The sequence below is a fragment of the Cryptomeria japonica genome, chromosome 8 (assembly GCF_030272615.1).
Source record: "Cryptomeria japonica chromosome 8, Sugi_1.0, whole genome shotgun sequence".
Taxonomy (NCBI): domain Eukaryota; kingdom Viridiplantae; phylum Streptophyta; class Pinopsida; order Cupressales; family Cupressaceae; genus Cryptomeria; species Cryptomeria japonica.
The window spans coordinates 637,117,872-637,133,109 of NC_081412.1; the positions used below are offsets into that span (position 1 = coordinate 637,117,872).

Here is a 15,238-nt window from a genome sequence, read left to right on the forward strand (position 1 = left end):
AGATTGATAATAATAAATAAATATAATTTTATCAATAATATTTAAACTAGTAAAAACAAAAACATAATTTCCTTTGACCAAAAGCAACCAAATATTTGGAGTTATTGAGAAAATCCAGCTTGGAAATGTCCTATCAATCGAATTAATAATAATAATAAAAAATAATCTTTTCCGTAAAGTCCCCTCACAAGACGCCTATCCATAATGGACTAAATAGACTGAAAAGAAGACTACACACAGATTGCCACGCAGCACAACAAACACTATCTAATTATAGAAGTAAGCAAGGAATGAAAAATCCAAATTGATTATATTTAACTAAAGATTGAGTTCCAAGCTAGAATATAAGAGAGCAATGGTATGCTTAATTACTGATATTTGGTTGAAGCAGCCGAGCCTGTATTGTCCATCCTTATTCAGCCCTAGGTGAAGGTGAGATAAGCCTCCGATCAATCTCTGCCATTCATTTTTTCTTCGGCTTCAATTAAATTTGACGAAATATTATATATTCTGTTGCTCTTTCTTCTTTTTGTACTCTGGCGGGTACACTGTACATATATGTCTTCCATCTATCTGTTTTGTTTCTGGCCTGCAGATATGTACTGTAGGACCTTTAAAATATGACAAAGACACGTTCTTAAACCCCATGAATTGGAAAAAGATTAGGCTGTTTTAGTATTCTGGTATGGGATGCTTATTAAGGCTTAACGTATTTGAATCTTTGATTGCTTATTGTAGGGCTTGTGATTGTTGTTCCCTTACGTTTATTGTGCTGTTTTGGATGTAATTTGAATGTGTAGGGTTTTAATTTTGCGATGTTGTGGTTTGTTTTGCTGATTGAAGGGAAGGGAAGGGGTTTTTAGTATAATGGCAAGGCTGATTGTGCCATGCCAGAGGCCCGGGTTAGGGTTGGCATCAGTTATTTCTTCGCGGCTTTCCATGGGCACTACGATGGCTTGTTTGGAATCTGCGTCGTTATTACCTGCGGTCGATCCAATCCTTAGTTCTTTCTTTGCTTTGTGATCGTTTTTGAAATCTATTGCAGTTTTGTTTTTGCCCCTCATCGAATTCATTTTTAAGGAAATAAGTTGTAACAGAATTAATTATAGGAAGTTCTATTTTGTTATGAAATTTTGCTAGTTGGTCTTTCACATACAAACATGGTTTACTAGTTTTGATTCTGCATTTTGTTCAGAAAATAATGCATAAAAAATGATGTTAAAATCGCTCATTTCAAAGATGGATCCGTAATGCGAATTTTTTCTGTCCCTTGTTAACAAAAATCAATCGGAAGCTTGTTTGTTCAGTACAGTAGACTATAGATTACGCAGGTTTTTTTTATAGTGTAATATTTTTTGAAATGGAGTTAAAGCTTAGTTTCATTGGAGTTATGATGTAAGTAAAAAAACTCATTGGATATGAGTTTCCATTCTAGTAAAAGCCATTTCTGGGGGACCATGTTGAATTAAGTTTTACCAACAGCGAGCCGATTGACTAGTATCTTTATTCCCTGATACACATATGGGATGGATTTGTGTCTTCTGCTTATGTTTATAGCTGACAGTAATAAGCGTGCCCAATAATTAAAATATCAAAGCAAAATATTCTTCGAACTCAGAACAGTGAATGTTGAGCAAAAAATGGCAGATACTAAACATTAATTGCTCATTAATAGAAAGTTAGCGACTTTTCCATGTGTATGCATGCTGGAAAGACTCGTTCCCCACAACTGTTCTCATCGATGCCAATCAAACGCATTCATTGATTTTCATTGCTGTTGCAATCGTCAAATTAATTGTCAGTTTGTGGGCTTCTAAATCCAGAATTAGCAATCCGTAATCTGAAGAGACTTTACAATTAATTAAAGAGCAATTGTGTGTGATTCATTAGATGAGTCAACCAAACTGCTACAATGTCGAACTGCTGTTGGAGGTAGTTAAAAAGCTGAACTGCTGTGGGAGGTAGTTAAAAAGCTGAACTGCTGTGGGAGGTAGTTAAAAAGCTGAACTGCTGTGGGAGGTAGTTTTGTTCTCTTGTGGTATTCATCTAAATAAAGTATGCAAAGTCAGAAAGGGAGCAGGTCAAACAGGGGAAAGGATTCTAAAATTATTGCCAAATACAGTTGATTCTTATCTTAGTGGGTTGGTATCTGGTACATTTTCACGTGCTTTTTATCATGTATTGGCTGTAAAGAACAGAACTAGTTGTTTTCAATTGGCAGTTCTATTCTGCTGAGGTAATCAAGAAATCTGAAGACGTCCGACTTCTTGTTGATTGAGTCTCTGGTGGTTTCTTCTGAAAGACATGACATGCCACTTATGTTCAGAAAGAACCACCATATGGAGGCTGATGTCCTTCGATATCCGAGGTGGAAAGATTCACACGCAGTAATCAATATGTTTTGTATTTATCCCTCATCGTACTCATTTTTAATGAAATAATTTGTAACTATTGATGATTTTGTTGCATGTTATTTGACTGGCATTGTACAGTGGAAGGAAGTATGGAATTTTGCTAGTTGTTCTTTCACAGACAAACATGGTTTATTAGTTTTGATTCTGCATTTTGTTCAGAAAATGATGGGAAAGATACTTTTCAAATCACTCATCTTAAAGATGGATTCGTAATGTGAACTTTTCCCGTCTCTAATCTAACAAAATTTTGAGCGGAAGCTTGTTTGTAAAGTCTTAGTTTCATTGGAGTTATGATGTAAGAAAAATGAAGTTATTGGATATGATTCTCTATTCTAGCAAAAGCCATTTTTTTGGACCATGTTGAATTATGTTTTACCAACAGCAAGCCGGATGACTGGTATCTTTTTTTCCTGATACACATACAGGATAGATTTGTGTCTTGTGCTCATGTTTATTGCGGACAATAATAGACGTGCCCAAGAATTAAAATTTCAAAGCAAAATATTCTTTGTACCCAGACCAGTGAATGTTGAGCAAATGATGGTAGATACCAAACATCAATTGCTCATTAAGAGAAAGTCAGTGACTTTTCTGTGTGTGTGCATACTGAAAGACATTTCATTACCCATAACTGATCTCATCAATGGTAATCAAACACATTCTTGATTTTAATTGCTGGTGCAATGATCAAATTAACTGTCAGTATCTGTTCGTAGGCTTCTGAGTACAGAATAAGCAACCCGTAATCTCAAGAGCCTTTACAATTAATTAAAGAACAATTGTGTGTGACTCATTAGACGAGTCAACCAAACTGCTACAAAGTTGAACTGCTGTGGGTGCTAGTTTAAAGCTGTGGGACGTAGTTTTGTTCTCTTCTGGCATTCATCCAAAAAAGCATGTAAATCAGAAAGGGAGCAGGGTGAAGCACGGGAGACTATTATGAAATTATTTCCAAATACAGTTGATTCTTATCTTAGCGCGTTGGTATCTGGTAGATTTTTAACAGGCCTTTTATCATGTGTTGGCTTTAAAGAATAGAACTGGTTGATTTCAATTGGCAGTTCTATTTTGCTGAGGTAATCAAGAAATCTAAAGACCCCTGAATTTTTGTTGATCAAGTCCCTAGTGGTTTCTTCTGAAAGACATGACATACTAGTTATGTTCAAAAAGGACAACAATATGGAGGCTGATAAGTCCTTGGATATCTGAGGTGGAAATATTGTCAAGCACTAGTCAATATAAGAAGCACAACAATTCATCTGTAATGAATCCTCCGTTCTGGGAAAGCAATGAGATTTGTTCAACTTTTATACAATTGTTTGTATGCCCTGCTGTTGTTAAAGTGGAATCTTGCAAAAGGGAGGGAAAATAATGAAGCGGGTTCCATGACTGGTTCTAGAATTACAAGGCTCGTTAGAGATTTTGTCCATCAAATAAAGTCCAAAGGATTTAAAAAAGAATGAAATCTAGCACAAACTTTCTCTGAGTTATTTGGTCAACTGGCAGAAATTCCCCTAAACCTGAAACTTTAGTCAAGATTGTTACATTAAATATATGTGAAATTTAAATTGTCTAAAATTAGAACTGCTAAAAGAAAATACTCTTTTTCTTGAATTTCAGAAGATATTATTATTTTTCCATCCCTTAATTTTTTAATCATCATTTGGAAAGATTAGACTAAAGTCTTTGTTTGTGTATTCATATTACTTATCTGGTACACTCTGTTCAATCTTCTAAGAATTAAGTTGATAATTGTTGGTGACAATTTGTGTGGACTTGCAGGCCAGGTCTGTTATCTGCCTTCGTACAACCAGATCTCGTGCATTTTGTAAATTGAAATTAAAGTCATTTCCAAAGGTATACTCTCAAATTTAATGTTTTCTTTAATAAATGCAAATTTTCATGGCATTTTTCAGATTCTTTAAAGAATTTAACTTTTGGCCACACAGGTCCCTTCTTGGCAGAAAAGTGGCTGCAGCTTTTGCTCTTTAAGAGTAATGATCAAACCATCCTTCTATATTGGCTATCCTTTTTGTTATTGACTTTTCTGCACACTCTGTATAGTCTTTTAGTTGAATGGATGATGTAAAATTCAATCTTGGTACTCATATCACATCCTCATCCAACTTAGTTTACATTGCTAACATGGGTTTTATAACCTAGTTTGGTTCACTGGGACCTCAATCATTGAAACATTATTGTTTTATCCTCTGCTTGTTCCTCTTTGAACTCTTATATGGGTGTACTCATCATTTTGATCTCATGCTTTCAAATATATTCAGAAAGTATTTATTATAACCTTTTTATAAACACTGTGACATGTTAGTGCGCAAAATCCCTTCTGGATGTTTTTTTTTTCTGAAATATTGGAATTGATGGGAATGTTCTGTTATTATTTACCAAGGAGTTGTATCTTGCCGTACTACAAATGCAAGAGAATGCTCCTTTAATTTGAAACCTACATCATCATTGTGGTATGTGCTCGTCAGTAATGGGCTTACATTGTCTGATTTACAATTTTTCTGTTTCAGTATGGAGTGAGTGTGAAGTTAAGGAGATATTCTTTTTTTACATGCCTCGCACCGATTAGATGGCACTAAAAATGATTTAAATTGTCTGATTTACAATTTTTCTGTTTCAGTATGGAGTGAGTGTGAAGTTAAGGAGATATTCTTTTTTTACATGCCTCGCACTGGTTACATGGTGCTAAAAATGATGGCATGAAGTTTTGGTGGTAAATAGTGAGATATGTGGGCAGTGAATGTGAGATGGATTGGGATTGGCACCAAGCGAGGGAGATATTAAGAATAATAAACCCCTTTTGCATGTTTTTTGTCTAAAATATTGGAATTGATGGGCACATTTTGTTATTATTTACTGAGGACTTGTATCTTGTCTCACTACAAATACTACAAATACAAGAGAATGTTCCTTTGATTTGAAATCGAAATCGTCATTGTGGTATGTTCTCATCATTAATGAGCCTTAAATTGTCTGATTAACAATTTTTCTTGTTTCAATATGGAGTGAGTGGTGAAGTTAAGAAGCTATTATTCTCTTACATGTCTCACACTGTTTACATGGCACCTAAAAGTGATGGAATGGACTTTTGGTGGTAAATAGTACAATATTAGGCATTAAATGTGAGATGGAATGGGATTGGCACCAGGTGAATGATACATTAAAAATCTGAAAATACTATATTCATGTAACTCCGATTGAAAGGAGAATTATCTCCATAGTGGGGTTCTTAGAGGAAGAAATCAAGGTAGCTTATATGATGGTTGGGTAACTTGTTGATGCCAGTGAGCCAACTAAAGTATATAAGGTGTTGTAGTTTCCTAATTACTTCACATTTTATTTCTTGGCAAGCTTCCTAATTTGATCAGATGTTGGAATTCTTGCCCATTTAGAATGTGCTTTTATATGCATAGCAGTGAGATACACATTCGTTTACCTGTGCATTGCGTTTGTATAAGATCACTTTTTGAGTTGAATATCTTCTCTTTGATAGTAGATTAGCAGTTTTTAATACATTGAGATTGTTAAACATTTAGACTGGAAGAGGAATACAAATGCTATCTTCAGGCCTGCTGATATACCAAAGATGTTTGTAAAGCTTGTGATAGTTATATATGCAGAACAGTGAGATTCACAAGCATTTACCTATGCATTGCCTCTTTGTAAAAGGTCACTCTTTGAGTTGAATATCTTTCTCTTTGCTAGTAGATCAGCAGTTTTTAGTAAATTGGGATAGTTATACATTTATACTGGAAGAGGAATACAAATATTAATTTCAGGCCTGCTGATCTACCAAAGATGTTTTTAGGGTATGTGATAGATATAATAAGATGCTTTTGAATAGAGTAATCTATCATTAGAGCATCTAACGTGAGGGCTTGGATTCTGGTGTCCAATAAATTGTTTTTGGTCACCACGAAAGAGAGAGCCATGTTTCTTATTTATATGTTGAGTAGTTATGGAGGGTTATTTTCAGAGCAAAGACCAAATTAAAACTCATAAGATATTTTATTCTCAGGTTGATGACGTACCAGCAGGATCTCTGTGTCGTTAATGATGCTACCTAGAAGAGTCTGGGTGCTACAAGATTAGGGTATTTTCTGTACAATTAAGCACATGAAACAATCCTCTCATCCATGGAAGGGATTACAGCTTTCGCATAGGACAGTTTTGAGAAATGATTGTTAACTTGTGGCTTGAATCTTGTGGGGGAAAGTGAGGATGGGAAGAGAGGAGCTGGGGTAGAGAGTGGGCAGGCAATTTCAAGTCATAGGTAAAGGATGTGAAGGCAAACTAGCATACTGTATATATTAGCTTGAGAGTCCTTTTGCAAAGCATGTCAATAGCTTTTCCAAGGAGTTTCAGATCAGGAATATTTACAGCATTTTATCATTCCATTCACCTGGCATTAACATGATTTGGCAAAAAGAGTAAATGGAATCCAATAATACATATTTAAAACAGGAAAAGCCTGGCAAAAACTTGATAAACTTAAAAATGACAATAGTTATTATGTTGACAGGTGTAAATGCAGTGGTGGCAAGGGAGAGTTGTAATGGACGAGGGGACAACAAAAACCCTATAACATAAATTTGATGGTCACTTACATGCTCAACATTCATTACAGCCATTTGTATATTCATCTATATAGAACTTAATAAGCTAACATAGATATCATAAATTCTCAAAAGTGCTTCTCAAAGATTCATCTAGAAGATGTTGAGAGATATCAATCTCAAAGTGCTTCTCTAGCCTATGTCAGAGATTGAATATATAGGTGCCTCAAGATTGGTATCTCTTGACGTCTTTTAGAGAAATGTATATGAGATATCTATGCTAGTGGTAAACATGGTAAAAACCTTGATTTTGTATTTTCATGTCAAATATAGGGGTTAGAGATTTGAAATAAATATAGTACATAAGAGAAATCCAATTATAAAAGAAGAATTGTTTTCCAAAAACTGTTTTACTTTCACTTGAGAAGGTTTGCATAAAGAATAAAATGCTGGTCCTAAAATAGTAAGTGCCATTATCATGGAGCATAGCCTTTAGGGGCATCTTTTAACCTAAATGCTCATTAGGGTATAAGTTAAAAAAACAATCCCACTAGGGTTTAAAATTCTAATGCTAAAACAAATCTATTCACAATAAAACATACAAAATAAATTTAAAATGTCCTGGCCTTGACCCTTAAACTAAAATTTCTAGTCTTACCATGATTTAAGTTTTGTTCTAATAAGTGGAAAAATGGACCAAATAAGTACACTAAATTACAAATCTGTAATAGTGTCGTCACAAGTTTTGTGTGAAAGCATGGGCTCGAATCAATTTTTTTTTTTCATAAATTGGAGCAGGGATCTAGGGGTTTGGGGACAAAGCTGCCAATGGGGTTGAGGGGCGGCCCAAATTAAGTCCTTGAAGGCTATACACATCCTCAAATATGTAATTTTTGATGATTTTGTCAACATGTTGGACTCAGGTGAAATAAGAAATTGAAAACAATGATTCATTATTTGATTGTGGTCGAGTTTTTTCCGTGGACTTGTGAGTTTTGGCAAGTTACTTGTCTAGGGGTTTTACCTCAAGAATTTTCTTGTGAGTTTTTGATCTATGGGTATCACGGATCACCACTATTGCTCCCATTAGACCTGCCTCATTATCTTCCATTCCTATTGGACTTGCGTAATTATCTAACGCTTCCATCCTGTGCGTATTTTACCTCAAAGATGCAAAGAACCATTTTTAGCTCATTCTTGGCATTGGTAAGGATGATCATTTCATGCTTTAGATAAATCCTTCTTGGCTAGATTACTGTAACTTTGTTCGTCTTCCCACTTTCATCCCTGTAATCCATTGCGTTTTAAAATTTCTTGATTTTGGGCTCAATGGTAGGGCCCTTTTGTGCTTAAGACCTTCATTAAAGCACCACTAACAACCACATGAAGATCATGGACATAATTTCGCATGTCACCGGAATGGCATGTCTTAATATTAAAGCGTACAGTCAAGAGGATCAAGGTCGATCACAATAGTCTTCAACTTTTCTTCACCACTTGGTCTCCTTCTGTTGCTTATTGCAGTGACCTCGTACCAAGGAAACCTAAGGATGCGTCCCATTTTTAAAATGCTCCGAGGGTGGGGGGACATGTTGGGGATGTCCTTGGGTAGCCCCCAAAATTGTAAAATTGCCTTAAAACATTTTCGAAATGCAAGGATAAGCGAGAAGAAAAAAGGGGATGATGATCAACTATTCCTAGCAAAAAGTAACACATTTGAAAAAAGTACTTCAAAAAAACTATATTTTTTTCATTGTTATTTCATTTTATGTTTATCCATAAACATTGTAGCAAGGTTTGAAGGAGCAATTTTAAGTGAGGCTGAATCTAGGGCATATTTGGTAGTGAGACAATGTTTTCTTGAAAGAAGTAAGTCATTCTATCCTTATATTTATTTTTTTCAATTTTTTTTCAAAGTATAAAGTAAGAAATGTTTTTTTTTTTTTTCATTTTTTAGTTTAAAGTTTCACTATATCTCACAACATAAGTAGTAGTGAGTGATAGTAGCGACAATGAAGTAGAAGAAACTCAAATAAATGTAAGAGTTTCAGCCTCATCAAAGTGTACAAGTGTTAGGGGTGGAGATGAACAACATGTAGATCCATTTGATTACCCTTCTATTGTCTTGAAACCTTATCCAAAAAGGCCGCATTTAACTAAGAAAACCTCTTCTTCAACTTGTCTTGCCTTGCAATAATTGGAAATAGTGGTTTTCAGCGTTTGTTTTGCCTTGCGATAATTGGAAATAGTGGAAAAATGGCCAACAAAATTATGAAAATGGTGCAAAAAGTTCTAGTTTGATGCTAGAAAAGAATGCTCGCCCCAAAAAATGCCTCGTGAAGATAACTCTTAGCCATCAATAGGGTTTGCCCAACATCTCACAAGCAAAAAAAACTCGCCACTAGCTCACAAGGCATGCTGCTGGAAACAAAAGCTGACAGGGTTTAGGGTGGTGTTGATGGTAAAAATCACTGAGCATCAAAAACCAGTTGTCAAGGTTTGATAAGTCAAAAAAGGAGGCCGTAGATGGAGAAAACACAATGCCATTAATGTAATGTCCCCTACTAAGTTTAGGCCTGTTTTAACCATAATTAATCCATCGCAACATACTTATGACTTGAACTAAATTGATTAGGAGCTAAAACTATCTTAAACATCGCATTTCCCAACTTATTAGATATTGATAGTTATAACAGAGAAACATCCTTCTTTCTCATATTGAATTAATAATTCAATCTGATTTATAATCTTATATTTACTTATTCATTCAAATTACTATTTCTATATATATATTTATATATTTATATTTTTATTTATTTTCAGACAGTATTAATATATATATATATATTTTACTAGAGAGCAACTCTTATAATTTTTTTTTTAATCGGATAAGTGCTACCAGAGGGGGTAGCTCCCAATTACATTATTGACCATTGCACAGACATATATCAGAAGTGGTGGGTGACCACCATTAGCCGGAAAGTCATGCCAAATCTCTATACCAAGGGAACTACTGAAGATCATTGGCAACCTATTCATAGCCCCGCACTTTTAGGGGTCTCGTCTTGAGTTATTATTTGCAAGAGATTGAGCCATCAATCAGCATTCTAATCGCCAATGATCTCAACGTCCTGCAATACGACATGATTTGCTACCCAATTTGTCGCCCTGTTGGCTTCACGATAAACATGCCTTAGAGAAAAGTCTTTGACATTCGCGAGGAGACCATGAATGTACTCAACCCAATTATCTTAATGCCAATTCCTGGATCCACTAGAGGAGATAGCTCTTATGCATGACAGAGAATCCCCCTCAATTTCCACATAGCGAATGTCAAATTTGATGCAAAGCTTGATTCCCAAGGCCAACGCTTCCATCTCAGCCACATTGTTGGTGTAGGCATCTAGATGCTTAGACGCACCACAAAAGGAGTTTCCTTCAACATCTCTAATGGCGCAACTAGCTCCGCCCTTGCCCGGATTACCTTTGGCGGAGCCATCAAAGTTAAGTTTCCACCTGAAAGACATTGAAGCCCACCATCTAATCTCTGCCTGATTAATTTGGCCTTTGGCTGGAGGCCGGTTAAGAGGCTTCAAATTGATCCATTTGCTCTGCATCTCATGATCCCATTTCGAAAAAATTGTTTTCCTTTTAATGACTATTCTATTATTGGCCGTTTTAATGATAGCGTCCTTAATGGTGCGGATGATTTGGTTGGTATCTCTAGCAAGCCCCATAAAGATTCGTTTGTTCCTTTCTTTCCAGAGCTACCAGATAATCATTGAAGGTGCAGAGATCCACAGTCCAGACCAACGGTTCAGTTTGCCTTTGCTTGGCCAGTTGATAAGAAATTCTTTAAGACAATTCTCTCTTGGGCTAGCCCAATGGAGTTCCAATTGGATCCAATCCCAACAGGCCGTAGCAACATGACATGACAAAAATAGATGATCAATACTTTCCTCTTGTCTTTCACATATACAACATCGAGAAGGGCCATGAAAAACGATTCTCTTGAGCCTTTCAGTTGTAAGGCATTTGTAGTGGAGGACCACCCAAAGGAGGGCACCCGCCTTGGGAAAAACCATTTTGTTCTAGCATAAGATGATGAACCAATCTTTCCTCTCTTCGTGGGTAACCTAGATCGCATAACCAAGTTTGGTAGAGTATTCCCCGCTTTTGGCACCACACCAAACAATGCTGTCTTGTTTGTTAGAGATTCGACAAGGTGGCTTCTCCAGTTCTGCCGCTAGCTTTGCGATTTTGTCATTTGGGATTGGGAAATTTGATACATCCACCAAACCATATTCGCTACCCAACAAGGAATCCCTTCGGATGATGTAATCTCGCTTTGGTCCCATAAGTCTCAGTCGGCTGGTTAATGCAGCCATCCAAGCGAAGGTAATCAGCCAGGCATTCATGCCTGTTCCATGAGTCACGCCATAAGTCTGCATATTCACCATTGCCTATGTTCCATGTAAGATGATCACAAGCCAGATGTTTACAGGAGTTCAAAAATCGCCATGTTGTCGAGCCACCATATTGCTTTGGACAACTAAGAATCTGTGCAGGATCGTCACAATGCAAGTACTTTGACTGCATGATTTTGCACCTGAGTTTTTGGGGCTATTTGTAAATTTTCCATATAAGCTTCGTGCCTAATGCCAAATTTTGCCTCCGAAGGCCACGAATGCCAGCACCACCTGCTAATTTGCTTTTGCATATAGTGTCCCATTTGATCAGTGGAATCTTCTGTTCTTCCTTCGACCCTTCCCATAAAAAGCTTTTTAAAGTACTTTCCATCTCCCTCTCAGCTTTATTGGTCAATTCTAGACATGACATGTGATATATAGGGATTGCCGAAAGAACTGACTTGGCCCTGGTGATTCGACTAGGTAAAGTAAGCCACTTGTGTCTCCAAGCCATTGCTTTAGTTTTGAACCGTTCCAAGACATCAACCCAATGCTTAGTTAAATTTACGCCACGAAAAACCTTTACGCCCATAAATATTGCAGGAAGAGATCCAATCTTGAATTGTAAGTTCCCTGCTAATCGTTTTTGCTCCGATTTCCTAACATTGAGGAAGAAAATTTGTGATTTGTCCTTGTTTATTAGCTGCCCCAATTGTGCCTCATATTCAGCCAATGTATCCCTTATGCATTTTGCTTCTTGGATCGTTGGCCCACCAAATAATGTTGTGTTGTTAGCGAATTGTGAGTGAGTAATTGGCTCACATACGGGATTGACTTTGATTCCTTTCCATTCCAAATGCTTCGTTCGTCTCTTGATTGCATAGCTAAGAGCCTCAACCATGATTACAAAGAGTGATGGGGAAAGAGGATCCCCCTGTCGGATGCTGTTTGCAGCTTGAAAGAAGTCATGTAGACCTCCATTCACAGAGACGGAGAATCTGACCAATGATATGCAGTATCCAATGAGCTCTCGCTAGAGAGCACAAAAACCCATGCTATGCATAACTCCATCCAAAAATTGCTAGGATACCTTATCGTATGCTTTAGAGACATCTAATTTGATTATCATCCCCAAACTCTTATCGATTTTGAGCGAGTGCACAACTTCACTAGTTAGAATAATGCCGTCCAAGATATATCTTCCCGACACAAATCCATTTTGTTCTTTCGAAATTATCTTGCCCAATATCTTTTTCAGCCTGTTTGCAAGAACCTTTGCAGTAATTTTGTATATGGTATTGCAAAGCGAAATTGGTCTGTATTCATTGAACGAAGAACACTCTTATTTTTTAGGAATTAAAGCAGTTACAGAGTTGTTAATGTCTTTTACAAACCGTTTTGATTTTCGAAAGTCTTCCACCATTTGCCAATAATCGTTACCCAAGAAATGCCAGCAGCTCTGAAAAAACCGTGCAGAGAAACCGTCAGGGCCAGGGGCCTTATTGGGATGCATTTGGAAAACTGCCGTTCTAACTTCATCTTTAGAGATTGATTCATATAGCATTGTGTTGTCCTCCTCGCTAATCAGATACCACGATTCGCATGTCTATGTACCTCACCCAGCAAGTTTTGGAAGAAAAGAGCAGCAGCCTTACCAACCTCAGCATAGCCAGAAACCATATTCCCATGATTATCCAAAATCTGCTCTATTTTATTGGATGTTCTGCGTGCCTGAATTGATGAATGAAAGAACTTGGTGTTAGCATCACCATCTTTGAGCCACAACTCTCGAGCCTTGTCGTGCCAAAAGAGTTCTTCCCGCTTCAAGATTTCTGCCAATTCATACTTTAATTTCTTTTCTTGCTCGAATTCTTCAATGCGCGCATCCCCTGTTGGATAATGATTTCATTTAGTTCTTTCAGTTCCCCTTCGATGCGCATCTTTTCTTGGAAGATGTTTCAAAACTTGTTTTTGTTCCAATCCAACACTTTCCTTTTAATATACTGAAGCTTCTTGGCAATTTTGAAACTAATGGAGCCGCCAATCTTCAATTCGTCCCACCAATTTTCTAGCAGCTCACTGGTTTCCCCATCTCTCCACCACATAGATAGAAATTTAAAGGGCGCAGTCGGCCGACAGGCATCAGATATCAAATGCAGCTCAACCGGAAAGTGATCTGAGGTGCTGAGAGGGAGAATTCTTGCCACCACCTCGGATACTTTGGCAGTCCAATTGGGGGAGATTAAAAATCTGTCCAGACGTTCAGTGATGGCTGTGAAGTCCTTCCGACGATTGGTCCAGGTGAATAAGCCGTTGCAGGTTGGGCAGTCGATTAAACCTGATTTTACCACGAAGTCTCTGAAGTCAATCATAGGCTGGCTAACCCACCTAGAACCACCTTTTTTCTCAGATAGGTCCATAATTGCATTAAAGTCGCCACCCACAATTACTAAATATGCAGTGGTGTTGATGAATTGCAAAATTGAGTCCCAGAGTTTGCGCTTATCCTCAGTTTTGGTAGGGCCATAGACATTAATTAGGGTGAACTCCATGTTGTTGACCAGATTCAAGATTTTAGCTGCACACTAGTTACTATTCGAATGGATAATTGAAACGGACATCAAGTTATCTTTCCACAATATCCCTAGACCACCTGAGGCTCCAGAGGAATCAGTAAAGAATCCTTTCCATGGCCAGCAGTACTTTTCAAAAATCATGCCTTCTGATGCAGAGAGCTTGGTTTCTTGGAATAAGCTGATGTCGCCAGTGTATGATTGAACATGCCTCCTTATGAGGCGACACTTGTCATTCCAGGATGTGATCTTCATTGCTTCCCAAGGGAGAGGCTTCCTCCCTTGGTACTAAAGAACTTCTTGATGCTGTGAAGCCTTTTGGTGAAGCCTCCTCTTCCCTGAGCCATCTCAGAGATTTCCTGCCTCTTGATTTCTGCCCCTTAGATATCTTCCCTTGGTTCAGGAGTGATAACGCAGTCTGGGATATGCATCTGACATCAATATTATCTAATTCGTCCCCAACCCCTTCCGAATTGGAGTCCGAATGTGACGCTTCAATCTGATCAGACCAGACCTCGGATCCGTCCTTCAGGCCCAGCCCCACGGGGATAATTGCAAGGTTCTGATCGCTCAAAGGGCCCAGCAACTCTTATAAAATATTATAATAATTATAATCATTATACTATTTCCTATAATTATATTAATATCAAGTTCTGCATAAGAACATTATCATTCTTCATATACTAAGCATTCATAATAAGCACGTCACCACGAACAAGGATGTTTGCTGCCTGTTACTTGCTAACAGTTTAGATTCTCCTTTGTTATGTGCTGATAAACCTTCCCTTCATCCAATCTGATGTAGGGTGAATTGCTGTTTTCTTTTGATTCTTGATGAGCATGCAATATCTGATTCTTAATTATTGCTTATAGTGATACCATTGTTATTTATGATATGATCAAATAATTCTTGCAACAGGGGTGCTGTCTCCGATCTTTCCTTAAGTATATGCAACCAACAATGCCAGAAGCAATCGCTCAATATAAAGCAGATCCACCTGTGATATTTAAAAGAGATAAAAATTCCCCCTTGATGAATGAGGGCTGGTCTTAGTATATCCCCACCCTTGGATTGAACGGATGTTTGGGAGGGGTCACATCTCTTGCCTTTTGGCAAGCGCACCCTCCTTTAACTTGTAAACAAGGATTAGTTAATTGTATTCATTTTCCAATGTTCCAATTGGTATTCATTAGTGATTCTTTATTAGTAAGTTTGCTTCTAGTAAATTTACTACTGGTAAATTCTTTATTAGTGATTTTTTATT

General features: G+C 37.2%; 1 protein-coding gene across 1 annotated transcript in view; it reads left to right on the top strand.

Annotated features, from left to right (window-relative positions):
* The first annotated feature begins 533 nt into the window (after window positions 1–533).
* LOC131036890 (puromycin-sensitive aminopeptidase) overlaps window positions 534–15,238 on the top strand; it is a 71,600-nt gene continuing 56,895 nt past the window's right edge. The window contains exons 1-4 of the mRNA XM_057968902.2: window positions 534–683; window positions 844–987; window positions 4,197–4,271; window positions 4,364–4,408. Of these exons, the coding sequence (XP_057824885.2) occupies window positions 868–987; window positions 4,197–4,271; window positions 4,364–4,408 (240 nt within the window). The 5' untranslated portion in view covers window positions 534–683; window positions 844–867. The remainder of the gene's footprint in view (window positions 684–843; window positions 988–4,196; window positions 4,272–4,363; window positions 4,409–15,238) is intronic.